At 41.0% G+C, this 24,960-nt stretch overlaps 1 protein-coding gene across 1 annotated transcript in view; it reads left to right on the top strand.

Annotated features, from left to right (window-relative positions):
* The window catches only part of OSBPL1A (oxysterol binding protein like 1A), a 1,294,449-nt gene that overhangs the window by 92,984 nt on the left and 1,176,505 nt on the right, over positions 1–24,960 (top strand). Inside the window, exon 3 of the mRNA XM_069220031.1 lies at positions 17,581–17,666. Coding sequence (XP_069076132.1) covers positions 17,581–17,666 — 86 coding nt within the window. The remainder of the gene's footprint in view (positions 1–17,580; positions 17,667–24,960) is intronic.

Here is a 24,960-nt window from a genome sequence, read left to right as displayed (position 1 = left end):
TCTTCCCACAGCCAGATTCAATAGCTGAAAGAGCACTACATACATTAGACATCAAAAGAGCACTAATGTACTACATTGACAGAACAAAAGTAATTAGAAAGACAAAACAACTATATATTGCCTTCAAAAACCTCATACAGGAAATCCAATTTCAAAACAAGGTATTGCCAGATGGATAGTTAGGTGCATCCAAACCTGCTATCTTAAAGCAAAGAGAGAGCTGCCTATTACACCAAAGGCACACTCAACCAGAAAGAAAGGTGCTACTATGGCCTTTCTAGGAAATATTCCAATGAACGAAATATGTAAGGCAGCAACATGGTCTACGCCTCATAGATTTACTAAACACTACTGTGTAGATGTGTTATCTGCACAACAAGCCACAGTAGGGCAAGCCGTACTAAGAACTTTATTTCAAACTACTTCCACTCCTACAGGCTGAACCACCGCTTTTGGGGAGATAACTGCTTACTAGTCTATGCACAGCATGTGTATCTGCAGCTACACATGCCACCGAACGGAAAATGTCACTTACCCAGTGTACATCTGTTCGTGGCATTAGTCGCTGCAGATTCACATGTGCCCACCCGCCTCCCCGGGAGCCTGTAGCCGTTTGGAAGTATATCTTCAACATTTGTACATTTGTAAATATATTACTTTAACCTTCATTTGGTACATACGTATTCATTCCATTGCATGGGCACTATTACTAGCATACACAACTCCTACCTCACCCTCTGCGGGGAAAACAATCTAAGATGGAGTCGACGCCCATGCGCAATGGAACCGAAGTGGGAGAAGTCCCTCGGTCTCGTGACTCGAAAAGACTTCTTCGAAGAAAAACAACTTGTAACACTCCGAGCCCAACACCAGACAGCGGACTATGCACAGCATGTGAATCTGCAGCGACTAATGCCACGAACAGATGTACACTGGGTAAGTGACATTTTCCTTATGGTTGTATGTGTCTGTTATTTATTTTGCTTTCCATTATTTAAAGTTTTGAACATGTCTTTTTCTTTCCTTTTCGTTACTTTTGGGGCTTTTCCTTCGGTTGAACCAGTGTCCACTGAACTATAATCGGCTTTAGAATAACTGAGTTCCTCTTCCAACTTTCAGAAAACCAGTTTGGGCTATATAAAATGTGTCTATCTAGTTAATAATTTTGCCACTTTGGTAGAATATTGCATAACTTTAAAAATAGGTACCTAGTGCCAGAGTTGTTTATTAATATTATTGTGTGCTAGCTGGACACAATGAGTAAGTAGATGAGCTGAGTAGGATGTACCTGACAGTTTTGTTGGGCTGACGTGCCCATGCTTGCCTTGTCACAAGTGCCCTTGGCACATAGCCTAGTGCATTATGTGAGTGCAAAGTATGCCTTTTTATATACTCATCATGTCTACGGAGACATTGTTGGAACTGTAGTATATATATATATATATATATAATAATTCTACCCCTCTGTGGTGGTTGAATTGTTTGTCGAGAGGCATGTCCATTCTTGCCTTATCATACGGGCGCCAGTTGTGGGATTAACAATACGGAAAAAGATTGATAATTAATAATTCTAGAGACAAAATTTGCTAGATTAAAGGTGCATTATTGTATATCTTGGTGAAGATCTATAAGAGACGTGTGACGATTGGTGTATTCGAGTCTTATGTATTATTTATACTGTTTGTAATTTTTATTATTGTTATACATATCGGACATTCATGTTTTATTAGTAATGGAACACATACCAGCCTAACTCTAATGGTAGCAGTGACGTAAAAATAATACTTTGAGTTTGTGTATTATTTATACTGCTTGAAAATATTATTGTCATCAGACTCCGGTTTTTAACAGTGTTTATAATTATCTGAGATTTGTGGTTTATTATTAATGGAACATGCACCAACCTAACTCTAATGGCAGTCACGGCATAAACATAACAAGAATTGCCTGTAGGGCGTCATGTGTGCTATGTTTCTTTCGTGTCAGTTGTCTGTTTGTTGCTGGTCACTATGGCAACATGCGTGCACACTGACTTCAAATTCTATGTCAGGACTGGAGGCTTCTGATTATGCTTCTCTTTCTTTACTGTAAGAAATTCAGCAGCCAATAACAATACAGTAAAGAGAACAACTACATTAGCCATGTGACCATGCCACATGTTCCAGTCACAACAGTGAAGACCTCATAAGAACCTAAGAGTTCATTTTGTGTCCTCTTTCTTTGCTACTTCAAAGCCAGTTAGGTCCTTTATTACGATTGATATTTCTGTTTTCATTGTTCTGCGTACAATTCTTTGTATTTAAATGCACTAGGTACATGCTGCTGAGGCGCTTATGGTGTGTTAACTTTACTTAATGTTTTCTGGTCCAGAAGACACACTTGGCCGTCCGTGCCAGCATTTGATTTGAGCTGTAGGTTTGGAAATACGCTTTGTATTTATTACTACTCGTGCCTAGGGCTCAACTAACCTTTTGCTTTTCAGTGGGTGCGCCAAGGCCTCCCTAGCTGGCGTCCTCCCATGCAGGCTCAATGTTGGTGGAGTGGGAGCGGGCTGCAGCCATCTCTCTGACAGCCACAGTCCTATGTCTAGCCCAGCAGAGGCCTTGAGCACTAGCGTGCAGGCACTAAGCCACCATGCCTCATTCAAACGTGGTGGATGCTAGTCAGACAGGGTTTCTTTCCGCACTCGTCCAAATTGCTTCAACGAGAGCCACCCACTGATTTCCCCAAGTTTTTTCACAGCGGGTTGGCGCTGCTGTTGATTCTCAGCCTTGCTGAGACACAAAGTGGTGTGTGTGTGTGTATATATATATATATATATATATATATATATATATATATATATATATGTTCGATGGCATGTGTAGCTGCAGATACACATGCTGTGCACATCTCGCCATCTGGTGTTGGGCTCGGAGTGTTACAAGTTGTTTTTCTTCGAAGAAGTCTTTTTTCGAGACCGAGGGACTCCTCCCATTTCGACTCCATTGCGCATGGGCGTCGACTCCATCTTAGATTGTTTTTTTTCCGCCATCTGGTTCGGACGTGTTCCTTTTCGCTCCGTGTTTCGGGTCGGAAAGTTAGTTAGAATCTCGGAAAAATCGTCGGTATTGTTTGCGTTTGGTATCGGGTTAGTTACAACAGATCGACACCGAATTAAGAAGAGCTCCGGTGGCCCTTTGGTTTTTTTTTTCCATCCCCGTCGGGGCCTGGTCGGCCCGGCCACGTGTCTCTTCAAGGCTGATGGAACGGACCCCATTCCGCTTCTGTCCAAAATGCCATAACAAGTATCCATATACAGATCAACATCTGGTCTGTAACTTGTGTTTGTCACCAGAACACAAGGAGGATACTTGTGAGGCCTGTCGAGCGTTTCGGTCCAGGAAGACACTCAGGGACCGAAGAGCAAGAAGACTGCAAATGGCGTTGGTGCCAACAGGACAAGAGCGTTTCGAGGAGGAGGAAGAAACATTCTCCACCCAGGAGTCGGACTCTGAGGAGATCGATCCCGAGGAAACGCCTAAAACCGTGAGTAAGACGTCAAAACCAAGAACTCACGAGAAAGGCGCTAAAGCCCAGGGGACGCCACCGCCAACAGGCCATGGCTTAACCCGAAAAATAGGTGACCGTTCATCGGCACCGAAAAAGGGCGAGCTGGTGTCGAAGTCATCCGACTCCGGTCGAGATACCGGCACACAGCAATCTCGGGCCCGAGATATTGGCTCAGAGAAGATTCGGCACCGAGACAGCGGCACCGAAACGGGTCGGCACCGAGAGAGCACGATGCCGAAAGTAAAGAAGGTTTCGTCGGAGCCGAAAAAAGCAGCCGAAAAGGTTTCGGTACTGAAATATCCGGCCTCGGAACCGAAAACAAGTTCCTACACCGAGGAACAATGACTGTCCACACAAATGAAGACACATAGATTTGGACAGGAATTAGAGACAATAGAGCCAGATCACACACAAAGACTGCTCTTTATTCAAAAAGATACAGGGAAGATCAGCACTCTTCCTCCAGTCAAAATGAAACGCAAGCTTGCCTTCCAAGACAAGGACAAACAGCCACACGCAAAGGTGGCTAAACAAGTAACACCGCCACCATCCCCACATCACTCTCCGCAACCATCACCAGTAGCCACTCCACCAATGATGCAATCCCCAACTCATACAGGAATGAGTCAAGATGACCCTGACGCATGGGACCTTTATGACGCACCAGTGTCAGATAATAGTCCAGAATGCTATCCAGCTAAACCATCGCCACCAGAGGATAGTACAGGCTACGCCCAGGTGGTGTCAAGAGCAGCGGCATTTCATAATGTCAGCCTTCATTCAGAGCCCATTGAAGACGACTTTCTTTTTAATACACTGTCGTCCACACACAGCCAATATCAGAGTCTTCCTATGCTACCCGGAATGCTAAAACACTCCAAACAAGTGTTTGAGGAGCCTGTTAAAGGGAGAGCCATTACTCCAAGAGTAGATAAAAAATATAAACCGCCACCAACAGACCCAGTGTACATTACACAACAGCTAACACCAGGCTCTGTTGTAGTGGGAGCAGCGCGCAAAAGAGCCAACTCTCATACTTCAGGAGATGCACCACCTCCAGATAAAGAAAGTCGAAAATTCGATGCTGCAGGCAAAAGGGTGGCGGCACAGGCAGCAAACCAGTGGCGTATTGCAAATTCACAAGCTTTCCTAGCCAGATATGATAGGGCCCATTGGGATGAGATGCAACACCTTATTGAACATTTACCCAAGGAGTTCCAAAAAAGAGCGCAGCAAGTAGTAGAAGAAGGACAGAGTATCTCCAATAATCAGATACGGTCAGCAATGGATGCTGCAGACACAGCTGCTAGAACTGTCAACACAGCAGTAACAATAAGGAGACATGCATGGCTGCGTACATCAGCATTGAAATCAGAGATAGAGCAAGCTGTGCTGAATATGCCATTCAACGGACAGCAGTTGCTTGGGCCGGAGGTGGACACTGCGATCGAAAAACTTAAGAAAGACACTGACGCGGCCAAAGCCATGGGCGCACTCTACTCACCACAGAGCAGAGGCACATTTCGAAAGACACAAATTCGAGGGGGGTTTCGAGGGCAAACCACAGAAGCCACAACCTCACAAACAAAGCCCACTTACCAGAGCCAGTATCAGCGGGGAGTTTTTCGGGGACAATATAGAGGGAGGCATTATACTTCAGCATGGCGCAAAAGGGTGTGTTGGTGTGAGGAACAAGATTCAGAACCCTTCAGTTCAGATGTTAATTTGGTGATTAATTTTCTGGCTTCCTTGACGGCCTCCAGCCTGGCTTATAGATCCATTAACGGTTATAGGGTGGCCATCTCAGTGGGACATTTCCCTATTGCAGGGAAACCAGTGGGAGAGCATACCATAGTGTGTATACTTATGCAGGGCATACAGTTCTGTAAACCGCCTCAACTCAAATACTCTTCCCTTTGGGATGTCAGTGTAGTTTTATCATTTATGGAAAAATGGCTGGAGAATAAGTATCTTTCCCACAAGCAACTGTCTGCCAAATTTACTATGTTGCTCTGCTTAATGTCATGTCAGCGGGTCTCCGATGTTGGGCCTCCTGAACCCAGTGGGGACTCCTCATCTCTTGATCCTTTCAGGTCATCTTTGCTTGGTAGCAAGGAGGGTTTCCGGAATCGTTGGCAAATGTGGGAATTTCTCCACATGCTTCCTTCTAAATCATCCAAGCAATGGCATCTGCCACCCACAAGGCTTATACATCAGCATGGCACAAATGTGTGTGTTGGTGTGAGGAACGGGGTTCAGAACCCTTTAGTTCAGACGTTAATTTGGTGATTACTTTTCTGGCTTTCTTGGTGGCCTCTGGCCTGACTTATAGATCCATTAACAATTACAGGTCGGCCATCTCAGCAGGACATTTCCCTGTTCCAGCTAAACCAGTGGGAGAACACGTTGTGGTGTGTAAACTAATGCGGGGCATACAGTTCTGTAAACCGCCTCAACCCAAATGCTCTTCCCTTTGGGATGTCAATATAGTTTTATTATTTTTGGAAAAATGGCTGGAGAATAAGTATCTTTCTCGCAAGCAACTATCTGCCAAATTGACTTTGTTGCTCTGCTTAATATCATGTAAGCAAGTCTCTGATGTTGGGGCCCTTGATCTGCATGGCAGGATATTTCCCCTGATGGAGTTTCCTTTTCCATTTCCAGGCAGACAAGGACTAACACTAAGACAACATCCTATCCTGCTTTTCCTTCTAACACTAAATGGTGTATGTTCAATGCCCTAAGACTTACGAGGCTGTCACAAGCAAATTTAGATGCGACCCTGGAGGTCAGGGTCTCATTGCTCTCCAAAAACCTCTAGTCTTAGAGGCTACTTTGGCTAGATGGATTTGTTGGTTGATGGCCAAGGCTGGAATTGATGTTTCCATTTAAGGAGCACATTCTACCCATGGGGCCATGGCTTCAAAATGTTTCTCTGTGGGCTCAAGCCTGGAGGATATCATGAGAGTGGCAGACTGGTCGTCAGAATCAACTTTCAAGTCCTTTTACTACAAACCAGTGATGGATGTAGCTTTAGTGGTGGTTTTGCAGCTTTGAACAAGCATAATCAGAAGCCTCTGGTCATGACATAGAAGAAAATAATTCTAGCTTACGCAATAGGAATTTATTCTACTAAGAACACAGAGGTGAGGAATATCCTACCCGGATGTAGGTGCATGCTTTATCTGCGTATGGGCTAAGCATATATTTTTCCTCTTATTTGTTTAAGTGGTACAATGTTTTGATCCCGCACTGTATATATTTTAAGCCTTGGATGGAGTTTCTATTTTTTTCGGTGCCATTGACTTCTGGTATTTGTCTGTTAAATTTGTATATTATGGCGTTGTTTTTTCTCTGGCTTTTCAGGCAACATCCAGAAACGCAACTGAGACAATCATCTCTCAAGATATGTTTGATCCCTTAAGTACTGGAGTGTGGTAACAGACTTTTGGAGGTCTTCCTTCATCCCCGTTGGATGTGGATGCCTTAGACTCTTGGATTTTGTCTGGTTGGATTGTCTACTCAATAGTTGAAAGTTATGTTGACACACAATGGACTCTTAGGTTCTTATAGGATCAGCACTGTTGTGATTGGACATGTGACTGGGGTGACATAGTTACATGGGTATTGTAGTTTTTCTCTTTATTGTATTACTGACTGCTGAATTTATTTACAGTAAAGAAAAGCATACTCCTTGTCTCCGTGTCCTTAATAGAGTTGAACATTCTTATCACGTAAGCTCAAAAAACCTTTTATTCATTGTTGCAGTTCTTTCAACGGGGCGTGTCTTTGCGCTTTTAAAGCAAGGAAGGACTACAGTTAGGCTTGAGCATTATCTCACACTCTGATGTTGGATGCGGTTCCATTTGCCGAACACGGGTAATTCATTAAAGAGTGTGGCTATGAAAGAGCATGTCTAAACCAAATACTACCTTCAATACTATAGAGCAATACTGCTCATAGCATGTTAGTATGTCTTTTGTGCTAATAATTGCCAGCTTGAGTGATGGTTCATAGTGAGAAAGCAAGCATAGTATATCCTTAGTTATTTGCATGTTTTTTGACATGACGTGTTCTTATATTTAAGTACATTTTAATGATGCTCCCAATGAGGAAAAATGTAAATTGTGAGAAAGTAATTGGTTTACACTTAATAATAACAAAACTGTGGGTAGGCTTGCACATTGTGGACATGATACATTTTATAATAATGTAGTGTTGCTCTCAGTCGGGTAATATGTGTTCTCTACCAGTAATGACTTAAGTGTCACTCTTTGTGAGAAAGTAAAACACGCTCCCTAACAGTAATTATTAAATTAAGTGTCGCTGTTAGTGAGGTCATCGGAGAAGGCTTGGCATGGGGGTTGGCTGAGTTTGGAGGTTTTTCTTTCTTTTTTTTTCTATCGGGAGGGGAGGTCAGGACGATGGTACATCACCATCTAAGAACTTGGATGGTCAAATTGCCTTCAGTAGCTGACGTGGGCAGGGTTGGGATTAGATGGGGCAGATGGGAGGAATCAGCTGAGGCATTATCAGAGATTGTGCTTCTGCAGGATCAATATCTGCAGTCTCAAAGATAGCAGCAAGAGAAACAGGGTGTCATTTGGTTTGAGAATAATGAGACCTGACGTGTGTGTACAGGAGACTCCTATCCCATGGGGTAAGAATTGATATTTTGCAGATATTGTGCTATCTCTTCTTGGCTGCTCAGGTCATTGTACAGCCTTTGGGTGCGGGGTCGCAGTCCTGGCTAAGACAGCTAGGTGTTCAGCGACACGATGTGCAGCTGTCAAACTGGGGGGAAGCAAGGATCACCTTATGTACGGTCTATCGACCAAATTTAGAAAAGGATGTATTTTTCGATTATTTGAATACTGGGCTCTTCTCTTGGCCTACCCCTATAATTTTATGTGCCGATTTTAATATTCACTTGGATATTAATAGGGTTATGCCCTACTCTGAAACTTATTCTGGCAGCAAACCACTGGTATACAGGGCACTCTGTTGGCTGGTAAAATATCAGGGGCTTATAGATGTATGGGATCGGTTAATGGCACCAGATCCAGGACATACGTTTAAAGTGGTTTGACTAGATTGTTTCTTTGTGTCTACCCCTCTTTTCAGTCTCGTACCAATTGAAAGATCTCCTAGAGTACTAACAAACCATAATCTGCTGGTTTTGGAGATGTTGGGTTGAGTGTGTTGGGCTTGAGAATCCATGTGGCTGGTGGTCGTTCGATAAGCGTCTCATGTTGGATCAAGCTTATGTAGATCATATGTGCAAGTGGATCAATTAATTTCTCTGCTTCAACAGGGTCACTGTATCTGATAATATCCTGTGGAATGCGATAAAAGTTGGAATTTGGGGTGAAACTTTGAGCTTCAGTCTGTTTCAACAAAAACAGAGGCAGACTGAGATCCAGGTACTTTGCAAAGAGCTTTCTTTATTTGAGGAGCTCCAGGTCAAGCTAATTACGACAAAGCTAGACGACTCTGAGGTCAACCAGAAAATTGCTGCTTTGAAGGCTAAGATAACTCAATATTTTAGCAAAGAGGTTGCTCTGAAATCTCATAATCATAGATTGGAATGCTATGAATATGGAGCGAGCACTGGGCGATTGCACGTGTTCCACATTCAACAAGAGCAGACACACAAAGATATAGAGGCTATTCTTGACCCCCAAGGATGTGAAATGGTCCGACATACAGATATCATTGGTGTCTTCAGAGATTCCTATGAGCATTTGTATATTGAGGATAGTAATTTTCTTATGAACGGATACAGTGGTATATTGGGTGCCCCAGATGCCGTTAAAGATAAGCTGAGTGAAGGGGTCGCATTGGAACTACATATTTCTTCTGAGGAAATACTGGAAGCAGTCAATTCATTGGCCAGGGGTAAAGCCACAGGACCTGACAGTCTCCCCTTGAACTTTTTATAAGGTATTCTACAGCATACTCTCTAAAGACTTACTCTCTGTGTTTTTAAAGGCGCAGTCTGGGTGATCCCTCTCTCTTGGGGAATAACCACCATTGTTATATTCAAGAAAAAAAGGCAAGTCTCTTCTCACCACTGGGTCTTACATGCCCATCTTCTTAATGAATGCGGACACTAAAGTCTATGCTGAGGTGTTGGCAAATGGGTTACGGGGACTTATCTCTTTCTTGGTATCACCACAATAACATGGCTTTATTCCTGGGTGTGGCACGGTGGATCATGTTAGGAGAGTAATTACCTTATTCGATATTGCAGAAGCCACAGGGAAATAGATCAGTTTAGTTTAGTGTTACTTGATGCCGAAAAGGCATTTGACAGGGTCTCGTAGGGCCTTCTGTGGGTGGTCCTAGCTTGGAAAGGGGTTGGCCCAGGATTTATTAAATCAGTAAGGGTGCTGTAACAAGCTCCCATCGCAAGATTGAGAATAATGGGGGTAGAGGCTGTTCGTATAGTGTTTACAAAGGGTGCTAGATGGGTGTCCCTGCTTACCTTTATTGTTTGCACTCTATATTGACCCTTTTATAACATTGCTGGAGAGGAATAAGCTGATAAGGCCTGTAGTAGTAAAGCATGTAGAATATAAAGTATGTGCATACATGGATGATAAAACGATAGTAACAGTGGATCCTTCAGCTGCCCCTATGGAGATAGGAAAGACTGCTAAGCGTTATGGGATGTTTTCTGGGATGGGTATAAGATTCTTGAGGAGAAGACACAGGTGGTCTGTTCTAAAGGAACAGGATTCTTGGATCAGTGAGTGGTGGGAGAGGCGGTGTACCTTGGCTTTAGAATTACAGGTGGGGTGGACCTCTTAGATGAAGCAAATGTAGCACCACTGGTAATTAACATCAAACAGGAACTCATGAGGATTAACTATCTGCACCTTTCATTGTTCGGGAAGTTTAATGTTTTAAAAACAGTATTACGAAAGGTGCTATATCTATTTAGGGATATTCCATTAGAGATTTACAGGCCTTGGCTGGCCAAAGTCTAAAGTGTTTGTTTTACCTTTCTGTGGGAATTTTAAAAACCCAGAAGGGTGGCAAAGCTTATGGTCCTCCCCCACAGATTGAGGGGCATGAGGCTTGCCCAATCTAACGTTCTATTACTCGTCCTGCATTCTCCAATATATTGGGATCCTTATTACTGGCATTACAGAAGGATTAAACATTGCTGAAGCTTTCTCAATTTATGAGTTAATGTTGGGGACGGATGCCAGGGGGTGCTTCTTGAAGAACCTCAAATCTAGTTATTGTAAGAAGACTAAGTTCAAGACTATTAGGAGCATACAAGGTATGGCGAAGAATTTCTGGAACAATAAATATTACCTGACTCAATGGTTATACACCTCTGTGGAGCTCTCTGGCCCTTGCATCCATAGCTCATGATAGAATTGGTAGGTGGTGGGCACGGAAGGGCATAACGGTTATGGGGTATCTTTAGGAGGAAGCACAGTTGTACTCTTTGTCCGAGCTGCAGGAGATCTATGGTCTCACAAGGGAGTACTTTAAAAAAAAAATTCTAGAGGGTCAAGAATTTGTATATAGATTGGACAAGAGTCTGTTCTCGGTCAGTCATATCCCTTTAATTGAGGATAGCCTAAATAGGGCTAGGGTTGGAGGCCTGTCCAACTTGCTGATCAAAACGATTCCTGATGATCTAGAGGTTCAAAACAGCAAATTGAGGTCCAGGCTTGGTGTAGAGGGACTCTTGTTCCAGGAGTCATTAGATATTGGGACTAAGGTTCTCCTAACGGCTGGGTTTTGGTGCCAACACTTTAAAACAGTATTCGATCTGTACTATACGCCATATAGGCTATACAAATGGGGCAGGAGACCAGATGACAAGTGCATCTTGTGCGGGCGAGCAGGAGGAAATTGTGCATATGTTCACTTTATGACCTGCATTAAACACTTTAGTCTGTGAGATTGGGAATTTTATGAGCTCAATCATCAGCAAACAGTTTCAGATTACTCCTGTGATGATGCTATAGTGGGTAAAAGGTAATATGGAGAGCAGTCCTTTAGGGAATGAGGAGTATGTGTTTTTGTTGCTCTGTCTGTTGCACAATTCTGTATTGCCTTCAGTTGGTTAAGCCCATATGAACCCACATTTATGGAATGGAGGTCTTCGTTCTTGGCAGCTCATAATATGGAAATGAGTTTATATTGGTCATCTGTAGCTAAGTGGATCGATAATATGAATCATTAATCCTAAATGCACTAGCACTTTTTTGCTTTTATTAATCGATATAGGTATCTTAACTGCATAGTTAAAATGTTCTGCTCCATTTGCTTATCACCTTGCTAGTTTAGTAGAAATTGCTGAGTTTTGGCTTCTTCTCCTTGTCTGTGTAAGGTGTATATATTAGATGAACCATTCACTGCACTTCTTTAATTATGCTTCTCAATTTTTTTGTATTGCTTATATTACTGCACAATTTTTTTGTTATTTGCTTGATTCGGATTGTATTTATATTTGTCTGCAGCCATAAATTTATTGTAGTTGTGGGGTAATGTCCTCCACCTCTCATTTTAAATGCAAATACAAATACTCAAAAAAACACCAATCCTAGCACAACACCACTGAACTGACCATTTGCAGCGCAGCACCCAATGACGTAACAACCAATCCCAATGTGGGATAAAAGCTAAACAACCAATCTCAGCGTGACACTTGATGGCCTAACTCGGTGTACCACACAGCAGCTCTCACTTCACTACTATCAGCTTTGCATACGCTAAAGTAACAGAACAACTCTTGTTTGTTTACCCAGAGAAAATTGGTAATTGCTCTAATTGAATGGGGAATAGTACCTTCCTGCTACCACTAAACACACAAAGCGAGTCATCTACCAGCAGCAACTTACTCAGACTAGTGTGGTCCACTCGTATGCGCGAAGGATCAACCCAACACTAATCTCAGTTAGTAAAGTCTTTCAATAGAAGTTTCAAAAGTTCTTATCCTGGTGTGGACATGTGCCTCATATTCCAGTACCTCAACCATAACAGGCAAGTCAAATACCTCTTAATACCTGTCCCAGGATCTTGGATATTATGATGAACGGCCTGACCAAACTACGACTCTAAGCAATAATTGCATTAACCTCTGTACGCGCAAAGATGGATTGGTTCTCAGCTTAAACGCAGTCCCCTTTTGGGCTCAAATTTAACACCACAACTCAAAGCTTGACAATCATAAAAAACACAAATGTCACCATTGTTGACAATTCACAATCAAAAATGCATAACTCTGCTTATACTCACTCTGCAACTGCTTTAAAGAATGCTGGACTTGCATCAATAATCCATATTGGACCATGAAAATCTGGAGAAACAGATCAAATTGGGACAAAATGTTTAATTTGGGACAGAGTTTTGAATCCCTGTAGCCATTGTCTAAACCATCCTCTGCACCAGGTTTGTAAGTGCTTTTCTTTGGGCAAATATTGGGCCCATAAAGCACTGATGAATTAAAGTTGAGAACAGACGATGGTCAATAAGCAATGTATTTAGATAACGTGAAGCACATTAGGCTTCACAAGGAAGACTGAGAATGGTTATGTTTCAAACCATAAAGGATTATTAAAGGTTAAAATATTTACAGATGAGTCAAAGTCCTTCAGCTTTCAGCTATGGTATGTGAGTTCTGCACTTACTTGACTCTCTTACTTCATCCAATGAAGTATTTGACAACAGTCATTGATTTTAAGGAACGGTGTTGTCCGGGAGAGAGTTGAGTACAACCATGCAATGAAGAAGGCCAGGCTCATGACTCATGCAGGCAAGTATACTTAGGGCATCATTTAGGGTTTGGCAGAACGGAAGGAAGGCCTCAAACTTGTGGTTCTCTGGCCCTGCCACTCATGTAGTTCCCCTGCCCAAGTTGGAGCAACCACTGGGTTTACCATCGGTGAAGCCAAAATCTGATTTACCATTCTTTTCTGGACAGTAAGTGCTGATGCCAGCTGCCCTAATACCAGCCTCCAAATTTAACCAGTAGGCAGAGATAACTGATGAAAGATGGTTCCCTTTTTAACTCTTGAAAGTTCTACACTGTAGGCACTGGTGAACAGAAATCGTTTTATTTTGTCCAGAATGGGAGGTCAAAGTGGGGAATTTCATGCTCAATCATTCCTTTCCATTGCACAGCCAATGACTAAGCACTGTTGGGCTTAGGCTTTGTCACTCAAGAAACTCACCGCTGTATTGCCCTTCTAATAAAGAGCAGATAAACTATTATCATTGATTTAAAAAAGAAAAAGGTCCAATAAAACCTTTCCTGTAAAGGAGCAAAACTCAAGTACCACTTTACTCCTGTGAAAATTGTGCTAATGTTCTTTAAATCAGCAAACCTTAAAATCACTCTCTTTTCTGATTGACATGATTATTCCAGAGACAATAAATTCCAAGTGTAAAACTATAATTCTCAGTCGGCCAGCAATTTGAGGCCCTTTTGTGTAAGTGTGGCCGTCTTACTTTAGAAGTGACTCACATGCTGGTGGAATCTTCTGTGAGTCATTGAAAACGATAACCGATAGACATTAGTGAGAAAATGACCTTCAGGGTCTATCCTAATAGTCTGTGACAACCACAACAGAAGAGCACCCATAATCAGATTATCTTACACCTTTTTAGGTTTCGCCTGCTCAAAACTTGCAAAGTCTATTGTGTTAAATATAAATCCCAAAAGGGGCTTACGTCCCGCCCTTACCTTTTATTGGTTTGTGTGCTTGCCATTGACTTTTCCTCCATTTCTATTTGCTTTCGAAAACTGTTTCCTGTTGTTTGCTTTTATTAGCGTCTCAAGGCACAAGTGCTTCTTTTCATTTGCTGAACTTCTATGTGGGGCTGCTCTCTTAGGCGTGCTTGTACAGTATGTTGCGCCAATGCCAAGGCTCAAACCCGGCTCCCCAACTCCAAGTTTAGCAGTTCTGACTGTTACACCATATCCTCTGTCCTTCCCCTTCTCTTCAATTTTTGGTACTCTTGTTTAGCAATAGCGGCCGGGTCACTTTGCCGCCACTTCTCACATACGCCACCTCTACATGGTCCCCCTCTCAGTCTATGACTCATGTTCTGACTGCCCCTCTTACTTCTGCTGCAGCTGTTCTAGATAAACCCTGTTGTATCTTTTGTGGCACTCTAAAGCTCTCTTGTACCTTAATTTTTGTGTGAGTGTTACACAATTGTGAAATAAATGTATACATAAAGGAAATATTAAAGCTCATAATTTCTCGTTCTTCTCAGAGGAGGTACAGCTAGCCGCATTGCAGAAACCTCCCTCGGTTTGGCACTCCCTTCCTTCAGAAATCAGGGCTGGGTCACTTTGCCACCGCTCCTCGCATACCCCCTGAAAGCGCCCATCCCCATCTCATTCTATGGCTGCGGGAGGTGTTTCGTTCTCCACAGCAGAGGTACAGCCAGCCACAGGAGCAGGACCAGGGAGATGTGCTGCGGGCACTAGTCATTGCAAGTGGTTCAACTGCAGTTTCATCTCCATTAACAGTCCCAAGGCAGCCCCCTGGATGACCCTGTTGCATGGTACAGCAGGTGAAGTGACACAGCGGGCAAAAGCTCCAGGAAACCCACTAAGCACCTATTATAGCTATATGTTGCTACTAACCAACCAGTCACAAGCGCAGTTACCTTGCAGGCACCAGGGCCATTACAAAATAGCATCAGATTACAATTCATTGAAATCACTTTAACACCTTTATAATTGATTTATATCTCAAATAATTGTGGTTCGATGTGTTCACTCAAAGGAGTACTGTGGCTTTTTCATTTTGCACATTCATTGGCACTCGCTTCAGCAATGAGGGCCTGGGTCACTTTGCTGCCGCTCTTCACAAACCCCCCTCAACACAGCACCCTCTCAATCTACGGCTGCTGGAGGTGTCTAGATTTCCTTAGAGGAGATACAGCCAGCCAGAGGAGCAGGAGTTGCGCTGCGGGCACTGGTCATTGCAAGGGGTTCAACTCGGTTTCATCTCCATGAACAGTTGCCAAGGTAGGCCCCTGCATGGCCCTGTTAATGGTGCCACAGGTGTAGTGGCACAGGGGCCAAAAGCTCCAGGAAACCCACTGAACACAGATTATAGCTATATGTTGCTACTAGACAAGCAGTTACTAGAGTAGTTACCTTGCAGGCACCATGGCTGTGATTTGAATGGTACAGCTGGTGCAGTGGCACAGGGGCCAATGGTCTAAAAAACCGACTAAACACAGATTATTGTTATATTGTTGTACTACCAAGCAGTCATGAGTGCTTTTTTGGTTCTTTGGTAACTATTGCACCCAAAGTAACACAAAGCCTAAAGTATCACTGTAATAGAAGCTGTAACCTATTAGACTTTTCTGTCTACCTACATCTTATGTTACATTCAGCACATTTATATGGCACATTTTCACAGTTTTTGTATGGTCCTAAAATTCTTTTGAATCTGGACACACTAACACCTTGGCAAGGGCATTCTCCATGCTATTACATTAGCATTTTTACCCGTTGTAAACACTATATAAATACTAATATAAATACTAATAACTTACCATATGACATTCCATAACAAGCATCGGCAAAGCCAGTAGATCTCACCTATAAAAGTTTTTTTTTTAAATATAGCGCTATAACGAGGACAGTGCTGGCTGTCAAACAGCTTGTTGTACATTACATTTAGTCATTTGCCGCATAGCTCAAAAAAATTAGCAAAGCCAATAAATATCTCATAGGCAAGACCTATTGGCTTTGCCAATGCTTTTTAAAGCTTTTTTGCTTAAATTGCACCACCGCTCACCAAGCTACAACTTATGACAATAAACAGCTTATTATTAATCACATAGGTGAGCCCTATTGCATTTACCAATGCATGTTACCATCTGTGGAGACCCTGATTCAGGGGTGAAGTATCAAAGTTCTAACACAATGGATTTTTTTCTCCTTTTTACAGGTGTTCTGCACACTATCCCATACTAGGACAGGAGTAATGGTCTTTTGTCACCAGAAGTGTGATCACAAGTAGGCCCTTCCAGATGTGATGATTACAAAAAATGATAAAAATCTGACACAAAGGTGCTTGTTATTTATTAAATGTGATAGTTATCGCATATTCTGACTTTTGGGGAACACCATGTGGATGTTAGTGCCTACTTCACCAAAACCCACATATACTGATAATTTCCAGGTACTTTCCCCTTGTTAACTTCTGGCAGCTTTGACCTGCCAAAATGTAATGAAGGGTGTGATCGCTTTGCGCTTTATAATTACATGGGGAAGTAAACATCCCACCACTTGTAATTGCGACCTCTGTGCTAGCAGGCTGGTGTTTGTGCTGCAATTTAATTTTAACATGCTACTTCTAATCCAAGCCCACAACTTTTTAGAAAAATGTTTAGACCATCTCCATTGAATAATGGGGTTCATATGCATTGATACCTTCCTCTTCGGACCTCCTGAATGCTGATTTTCAGTTCAACTCTTATATTCTGAAAAAATGCACTGGCCTTGCACACGCAATTGTCTAATGTTATAGCGTGTCTTCTTCTTTTCTTATAGTTGGATTTTTAAACCCACTGGTGGGCAATGAGTTGGTCAAATGTAGAAGTAGCCCCTGGTTACCACTTTCAGCAAAAACACACAAATATTTCCCTCAACCATCTTTTGTGGGTGTCCATTACAAATTAATCTGAAAGTCAAGTATAGCTGCTGGTGCTTGGGAGGGGCTGCTGGCACATAAGCTTTGCATGCAGGGTCCTGGGAGCATGTCACTATACATTTTACACCTTACAAAATAATATCTGTTCTCACCGCATAAGGATGCCAATTTTACAGAATGTGTTAAGTATTTGGCTAGGAGTAGTACATCTAGAACCAATCAATTAACTTGTACATTTTGTAAACTGATGGTCAACTCTGTTTCTGTAATGGTTAAACAGCTACCATTTGACATTACTAATGGGAGAGACCTGTTTGCTATTTAACAAGAGATGATTTCAAGATAAAGGCTACAGGAAGTCCTTTTGTATTTGCAGGTAGAAGCAAGTCTAATTTGGGTTGGACCCCTCTACATCTTGCCTGTTACTTTGGACACCGACCTGTGGTGGAAGATCTTTTGCAGGTATGTATAAGTTGTGTACTTAATTTTTTTTTATTAACAATGCAAGTTATCCTTGGCGGAAGTATACACAATGAAATCTTTGTGTAAAATCATGGAAAATATTGAAACAATGTGTTCTCCACATCTTTGTTACATGTGGATGCTTTTAAAGCCCACTTCCCATCCCTACGTACTAATATTGCAGTCCCAGCACCAAACGGAACGCTCCAGATGACTGTTGTTCCACTATAATTCAGCTTTACCCCTTTCACCATAGAAGAAATGTATGTTTGCGGGTTATAATCTAAAGGCCTAAAATATAACTACACGTAAGGCTCTGAACATATGGTCACATCAACGTTGCATTACATACTCGATATTAAAAGTACCTTAACCTTTCTACAAAAAATGACTTACCAGATACCAACACAATTAAATGTTAACATGGTATTGCAGTCTTTAAAAATACTAAATAAGGTTTACCTACTTTCTTGAGAATTAATACAAATCAAGTTAACATTTTAGGCATTTTGAGTAGTTTTCTGTGCCTTAAATCTAAACATGTACCAAAGTCAAGCCACAGCACTCAGAACTTAGACCCAAGTATTTTTTTAATGTATTCAAAATTGCAGAAGTTGCAGATCAGTCCTTCATGGAAAATAAGTTCTTCTTTACTGAGCACTTGTGATAACAACAAAAGCCACTAATGTGAAAAAGTCCTTAGTATTCAATTCCTTCTGTATAACAGCCAACACGTTTTGTCACTAACGTGACTTTTTCAAGAGTGTGAAGTGCAAAAAGGGACAAATCGTCAAAATGAAATGATAATGTTTGATTAACGACATGGCATCCGATTGTGGCTTGAAACCCTGTGAGGAAGGTGAGAAAAGTACCTACACTGTATATGAGCACGTGGAAGAATAAAAACGTGCCTCTATCGTGCTTTGAAGAAAGGTGAACACCCGAATGATGTGACAGAGAAGAGACCTCGGAAAACCAAATAAGAAACAGTGATAGACTCATGCTGATAACAAAAAAAAGAATGGACCATAAACACTGTAGTGAGGTACACAATACACAAATTTGAAAAAGTATGAGTAGAATAACTAGTCAGCAAATTCCGAACCTACCAAGAAAAAACATCTTATGGCGCAGCCCTTCTTATGATATAGATCAACAGATCATGTGTATACTGTAAGGAAATGTATTGGCTATCAATCATATGAAAGGGCCAGAAACTTAAAACCAGTATTTGTAATAGAAAAGCCAAGATAAAATAACTGTACTTGGTATGCAAAGAAGAGTAAGCCTGAATAGTATTCATATACTTGAATCATGTTCAAAATAAATTAAGACGGCAGATTAATTCAAGAAAATCCTTAGTCAGATGATGATAAAGTCATATGTGGGAACATGATAAGCCTCCATCCTGTGAATGGAACCCATAGGTTACTACACAGACCCAACTATGGGTTGGATTAAATAAAGTAACTTTGAAACATAGCCAAGGAACCCATTACACACAGTCGTATAATATGTACCCCCTCCTTACCAGTATGATCCATTATAGCAACCAATCTTACCATGCTCTTATACATTGTCTGTAGGACACAGCGGCACTTAAACAAGTGTTACGTAATACCAAGTCAATGAGGAATACCACATCATCCTAGTAAGTAACTAAATAAGTGCTCGAGTATATATCAAAACATATTACTTTACCAACTTGGGCAAGCATATATGGTAATTGTAGGCATATGATATGTACCTCCTCCTTAGCAATATAATCATACACATACACACTGGCAATGAGACATATAGGAAACAGCAGCACCTAAACAAATGTTGCGTGATGCCGACTCACTGAGAAATACCACACCATCCTGATGTGTCCTGACCTGCTTAAGTGAGTTAATAAAATAAAAACAATATAGGCGTGGGTCCAACACACATGATACCATAGAGATTGCTGAATAATAATTGGTAAGTAAATACAGAATGCTCCGGTAACATAGTCAAGGCTATGCAAAATTACCATGAGTAGAGTAACACTACCAAGTTACTTACATCGTCAGGCTGCCGCACTGTGTATCCTACCTACAGAGAGGCATGGAATCGTACAGACTGGCAAAAAATGTGTATGTGAGAAAATCTATGTGGGCAGCACAAAATGACCACTCAAAGAACGGGTGCAAGAGCATATAAGAGCTATTAGAAATAACATGATCTACCCCATAACAGCACATTACAATTCTACACATAGGAATACATAGGTCTTAAACATTACGTTTCATGGCATTACTCAGAATATCAGCCATCCTAGAGGTGGAGATAGAGGCAAGATACTTGGGAAATGCGAGGCCAAATGGATCTTTAAATTATCGGCTGTAGACAAAGGACTGAATACAGATAGAGAATTACATGTCATTTTGCTCTTAAACTATTCACTAATTGTTTTTATATATAAGAAATACAGGATACAATAGATATGTTTATTGTTCTGTATACATACTCTTGTCAACTATTGTGTATTGCTGTGTATTCACTCCTATCAGAATTAATTTTTCCTCTCAATATAGAGTGCTATACACAATTTGAAAATTCTAATTGATACAAACTATGCTTAGATTTTTGTCTAGCTTCCCTACCTCTAGTGTTCTTCACATACTATTTATTCTCCAAAGTGCTGTCACATCCACAATTCTAATGAGTCTCTTTGCTTCTGGTATTCCTCATGTACCACTGCATGTTACTGATATCTGTTTCAATTCACTCCACTTAGTAGAAGTGCCTTTCAACTATTACATGACAAATTGAACCTCCAAATATGGACGTTGCTATATATTTTTGGGATTATATTTCTCTTTAAGACTTACATTTTGATACAGGGACTTTGGTTTAGGAGTTATTTTTGGATCAGTGGACCGAGGAAATTAAATTATTGTAAACAAACTTCTTATGAACATACATTTCTTACTGGCGGTCGCATTATACACTCAATTAGTGTACCTTTCAACATGGCGCCAGTTTGTCATGATTAGAACAAGACCCTACTGGGTATCGTCCCTTTTCTACGTCTAGTGACGAAATTCTTCGGACTTACTCTTCTTGCATGCCGGGTACAGGTATTATATTTTGGTTTTTATATCATATTTTATTTGTTTCTTGTTTTTGAGTTTCATTTTAATTGGTAGCTGGCATTCTACAGCACAGGCTGTTACATATTATCGGTCGGGTGACAATTTATCAGATTTGAAATAAGACCATACTAATTATGCTCCCTTTTCCATGTCCAATGACGTGTAATTTATAAATCACCGTACGGGGGCACTACACAGTGCGGCAGCCTAATGACGAAGAGACTTGGTAGTGCGACTCCATACACAGTAAACTTACATAGCCCAGACTTTTTGTCAGAGCATTCTGTTTTCTACTTACTCAATATTTTTGGGCAGCCTGTACGATTCCATGCCTCTCTGTAGGTTGGATACAAAGTGCGGCAGCCTGACAACGTAAGTAACTTGGCAGTGTTACTCTACTCATGGTAATCTTGCATAGCCTTGACTATGTTGCTGGATCATTCTGTATTTACTTACCGATTATTATTTGGCATTCTCTATGATATCACATCTCTCTGTGTGTTGGACCCATGCCTATATATTTTTATTTTATTAACTCACTTAAGCGGGTCCAGTCACCACAGGATGGTGTGGTATTTCTCATTGAGTCGCATCACTCAAAACTTCTTTAGGTGCTGCTGTTTCCTCTATGTCTCATAAGCAATGAGTATGATTTTATTGGTAAGAAGGTACATATCAAATGCCTACAGTTACCATACATACTTGCCCAAGATGGTCATGTTGCATGTTTTGATATATACTCAAGCACCTATTTATTTACTTACTAGGATGATGTAGTATTCCTCATTGAGTTGGCATTACGTAACACTTGTTTGGGTGTCGCTATATTGTTTGTCCTACAGACAATGTGTAAGAGCATGGTAAGATTGGTTGCCATAATGGATTACACTGGTAAGGAGGAGGTACATATTATATGACTGTATGTGTAATGGGTTCCTTGGCTATGTTTCAAAGTCTACTTCATTCCAACCCATAGTTGAGTCTGTGTAGTAACTTATGGTTTCCATTCACAGGATGGAGGCTTATCATGGGTCCCACATATGACTTTATTATTATTTGACTACGGACTTTCTTGAATTCATATGCCGTCTTGACTTATTTTGAACGTGATTCAAGTGTATGAAAATTATTCGGGCTTGCTCTTCTTTGCATACCAAGAACAGGTATCATATCTTGGCTTTTCTATTACAAATACTGGTTTTAAGTTTCTGACTCCTTCATATAACTGATAGCCGATACATTTCCTAACAGTATACATATAATATGTTGATCTATATCATAAGAAGAGCTGTTCCATAAGACGTTTTTTCGTGGTAAGTTCTGACTTTGCTGACTAGTTACTCTACTCATACTCTTTCAAATTTGTTCATTGTGTACCTCACTACAGTGTCTATGGTCCACTCTTTTTTTCTTATCAGCATGAGTCTACCGCTGTTTGTTATTTGGTTTTCTGAGGTCTCTTCTCTGTCACATCATTCGGGTGTTCACCTTCCTTCAAAGCATGATAGAGGCACGTTTTCATTCTTCCACGTGCTCATATACGGTGTAGGTACTTTTCTCACCTTCCTCACAGAGTTTCAAGTCACGATTGGATGCCATGTGCTAAATCAAACAATATAATTTCATCTTGATGATTTCTCCATTTTTGTACTTCACAGCCTTGAAAAAGTCATGTTAGTGATTAAATACATGTTGGCTGTTATACAGAAGAAATTGTCTACTAAGGACTTTTTCACATTAGTGACTTTTGTTGTTATCAGAAGTGTTCAATAAAGAAGAACTTATCTTCCAGGAAGGACTGGTCTGGAACTTCTGCAATTTTGAATACATACAAACAATGCTTGTTGGGACTAAGTTTTGAGTGATGTGGCTTGATTTTGGTATTTGTATACCGTGTATCCTGTTGAATACAATCTCATGTCTTAGGGTAGTAAGGCATAGGCCATTCAGCACCATTATTCGATCACCGTCTACAGTGATCACACCGCAAAATAAAACGTTATTTATATTACGTTTGGACACACATAGGAAATGCAGTTAATATGCCATTACTACCCTTTTTGCTGTTCAAATCTAAACATGCACCAAGACAAATCCTTTTATTGTGAAGAAGCATGTTTGACGTACATTTATCCCCTTTTCTGCTTTGCAAATTTTACTTATTGAAAAAGGGAGTGGGGACTCGTTCTACTGCCCAGCTTTCAGTCAGACTTAACATTTGTATGCATGCTTCCACTATTTGCTCTTTCCTTTGAGGTAGTACAAAATCACAAGCTGGAAGTGTGTATAAAAGTCACAGCTTCTAGACCTCTATGTCCCAACTTAAAATAAGCCTTTGAAACGTGATATAATCCTTAAATGTTGTCCAGGCAAACCAAAAAATACTTCTCAAATTTCAAGTTGCCAACAATACAGTCAAAAACACAGATTGCATAAAATGAGGGGGAAAAACATAGTATCTATATTGATTACAGGAGGAGGAGGAGGTTTTCCTCCCTGTCCTGAGTCCTGGAGTATAGTCATATTGACACCCAAGGAAGCATTATTGGAAATTCTAGATTATCTGGGGAATACCAGGGGAGAACCTTACCTTATTGGGATAGAAATGTAATTGCCAAAAGAGATATTGCCTGTAAAGGGAAGATTGCAGCTGTGCCCAAATTGACTGACTGGAAGTCCTGCATCGACTGGAGTACAACCCTGGAAGTGCCTTTTTACGAGGCACGTGGATGCCTGCGCAAGCGTACATGGCTGGACCACTCTAGGCTGAGACCTACCAAAAATGATGAGCAGCAAGGTAATTGTATGGAATACATGGGTACACATGACTGTTTCGGTGAATGGAATTGTTGTTAATGCTTTACAAAATCAGTAAAATTGTTTAAGAAAAAAAGCGTACTATCCATGTTAAGGTGTGGCGTCATAAAGACAAATGGGTATGCAAGCATAAGTGGCAAGGATAAAGTAGTATTCCAAACAGTATCTATTATATACTCAGAGTATGAATCACTAAAACAAGCCCAGCTGTTGTTATGGAAAGAACAATTTAGGTGGTGGGGTTATAAAAGCCAAAACATTTTCTTTAATTTGATTGCTCTTCTATGTTGAGCAAAGCGAATCTGTGTGGCTAGAGATGCATGTATTTGCTTTCTTTGATGACTGAAATGTTCAGGTGCAATCAACCAAGAAGTTTCTAGAAAGTTCTATCGTAGGAGAGAGAACATGTAAAGGACTGGTTTTGCACCAAAGTGCTTGAGTGCTTTATTTTCATACTTAATTATTGAAGTTATGTCTAATCGAGCATGATCTTCCAGTTTGTTCAAACTGGACAGATGTTCACTGCTATTTAATATGTACAGTTGGATGATAAATTAAATCTCTGATTTATTGACAACTTGGACCTTTTATTGCAGCTGGTGGTAAAGATAACGTTTGTGTCTTGTCTTGTCAGAGACATTACCTACCCACTGTTGAAGACTGAAAGCAGTTGTTTAGAGAAACTAGCCCATTACACTCCTGTGGTCTGGCATGGTCTTGAAGCATAGGTCGCTGACCTAAATAGAGTGAAATTATCACATCATTAGGCAGTAGCCAATTAGATTTTTAACAGCTTGCTTGCTGGTGCTGCCTGGATCAGTTTAACTTTGAACAAGTTGAAAATGGTTAACTTGGTGGTGTTACACCTATCTGTCTAGAATAGGTTTGGGACCATCCATTGCATTTCCAAGCTGCACATTAGTGTGTATGATAGCATGATCCCCCAGGGTCATTATTTTACAGTAGAAGATAAGCACTGTTACTAATGTAAAGCCCTTTTTCTTATCATCAATGAAACTCTGAGGCTGTGTCCGCTGCACATCTGCTTTTGGAGAATCTATGTATACACCCCATAGATATGACTGTCGCATCCTGTCCTGTCTTTTCGCAACTTTGAAGGTCTTATACATGCTCAAAAGGAACCAGAATCTTGTTAAAGGCAAAGGAACACCTCCTCCCTGCCGCCTGGCTTTCCAAACAATTGAGAGAACTGATACTCCTCAGGACGTGTACATGTCCTAACCATTGACCAAAGACACCATGACTCAATAAAGGTCTAAAGAAACTGAAGACAGAAATCAGTGGACCACAACACAAGTGGAAGAAATTAAACAACCAGTGACAAAATGCTCCTCTAG

The sequence above is a fragment of the Pleurodeles waltl genome, chromosome 2_2 (genome assembly GCF_031143425.1).
Source record: "Pleurodeles waltl isolate 20211129_DDA chromosome 2_2, aPleWal1.hap1.20221129, whole genome shotgun sequence".
Classification (NCBI taxonomy): domain Eukaryota; kingdom Metazoa; phylum Chordata; class Amphibia; order Caudata; family Salamandridae; genus Pleurodeles; species Pleurodeles waltl.
Note: the sequence above shows the minus strand (reverse complement) of the source record. Positions and strands in the feature narration are given on the sequence as shown.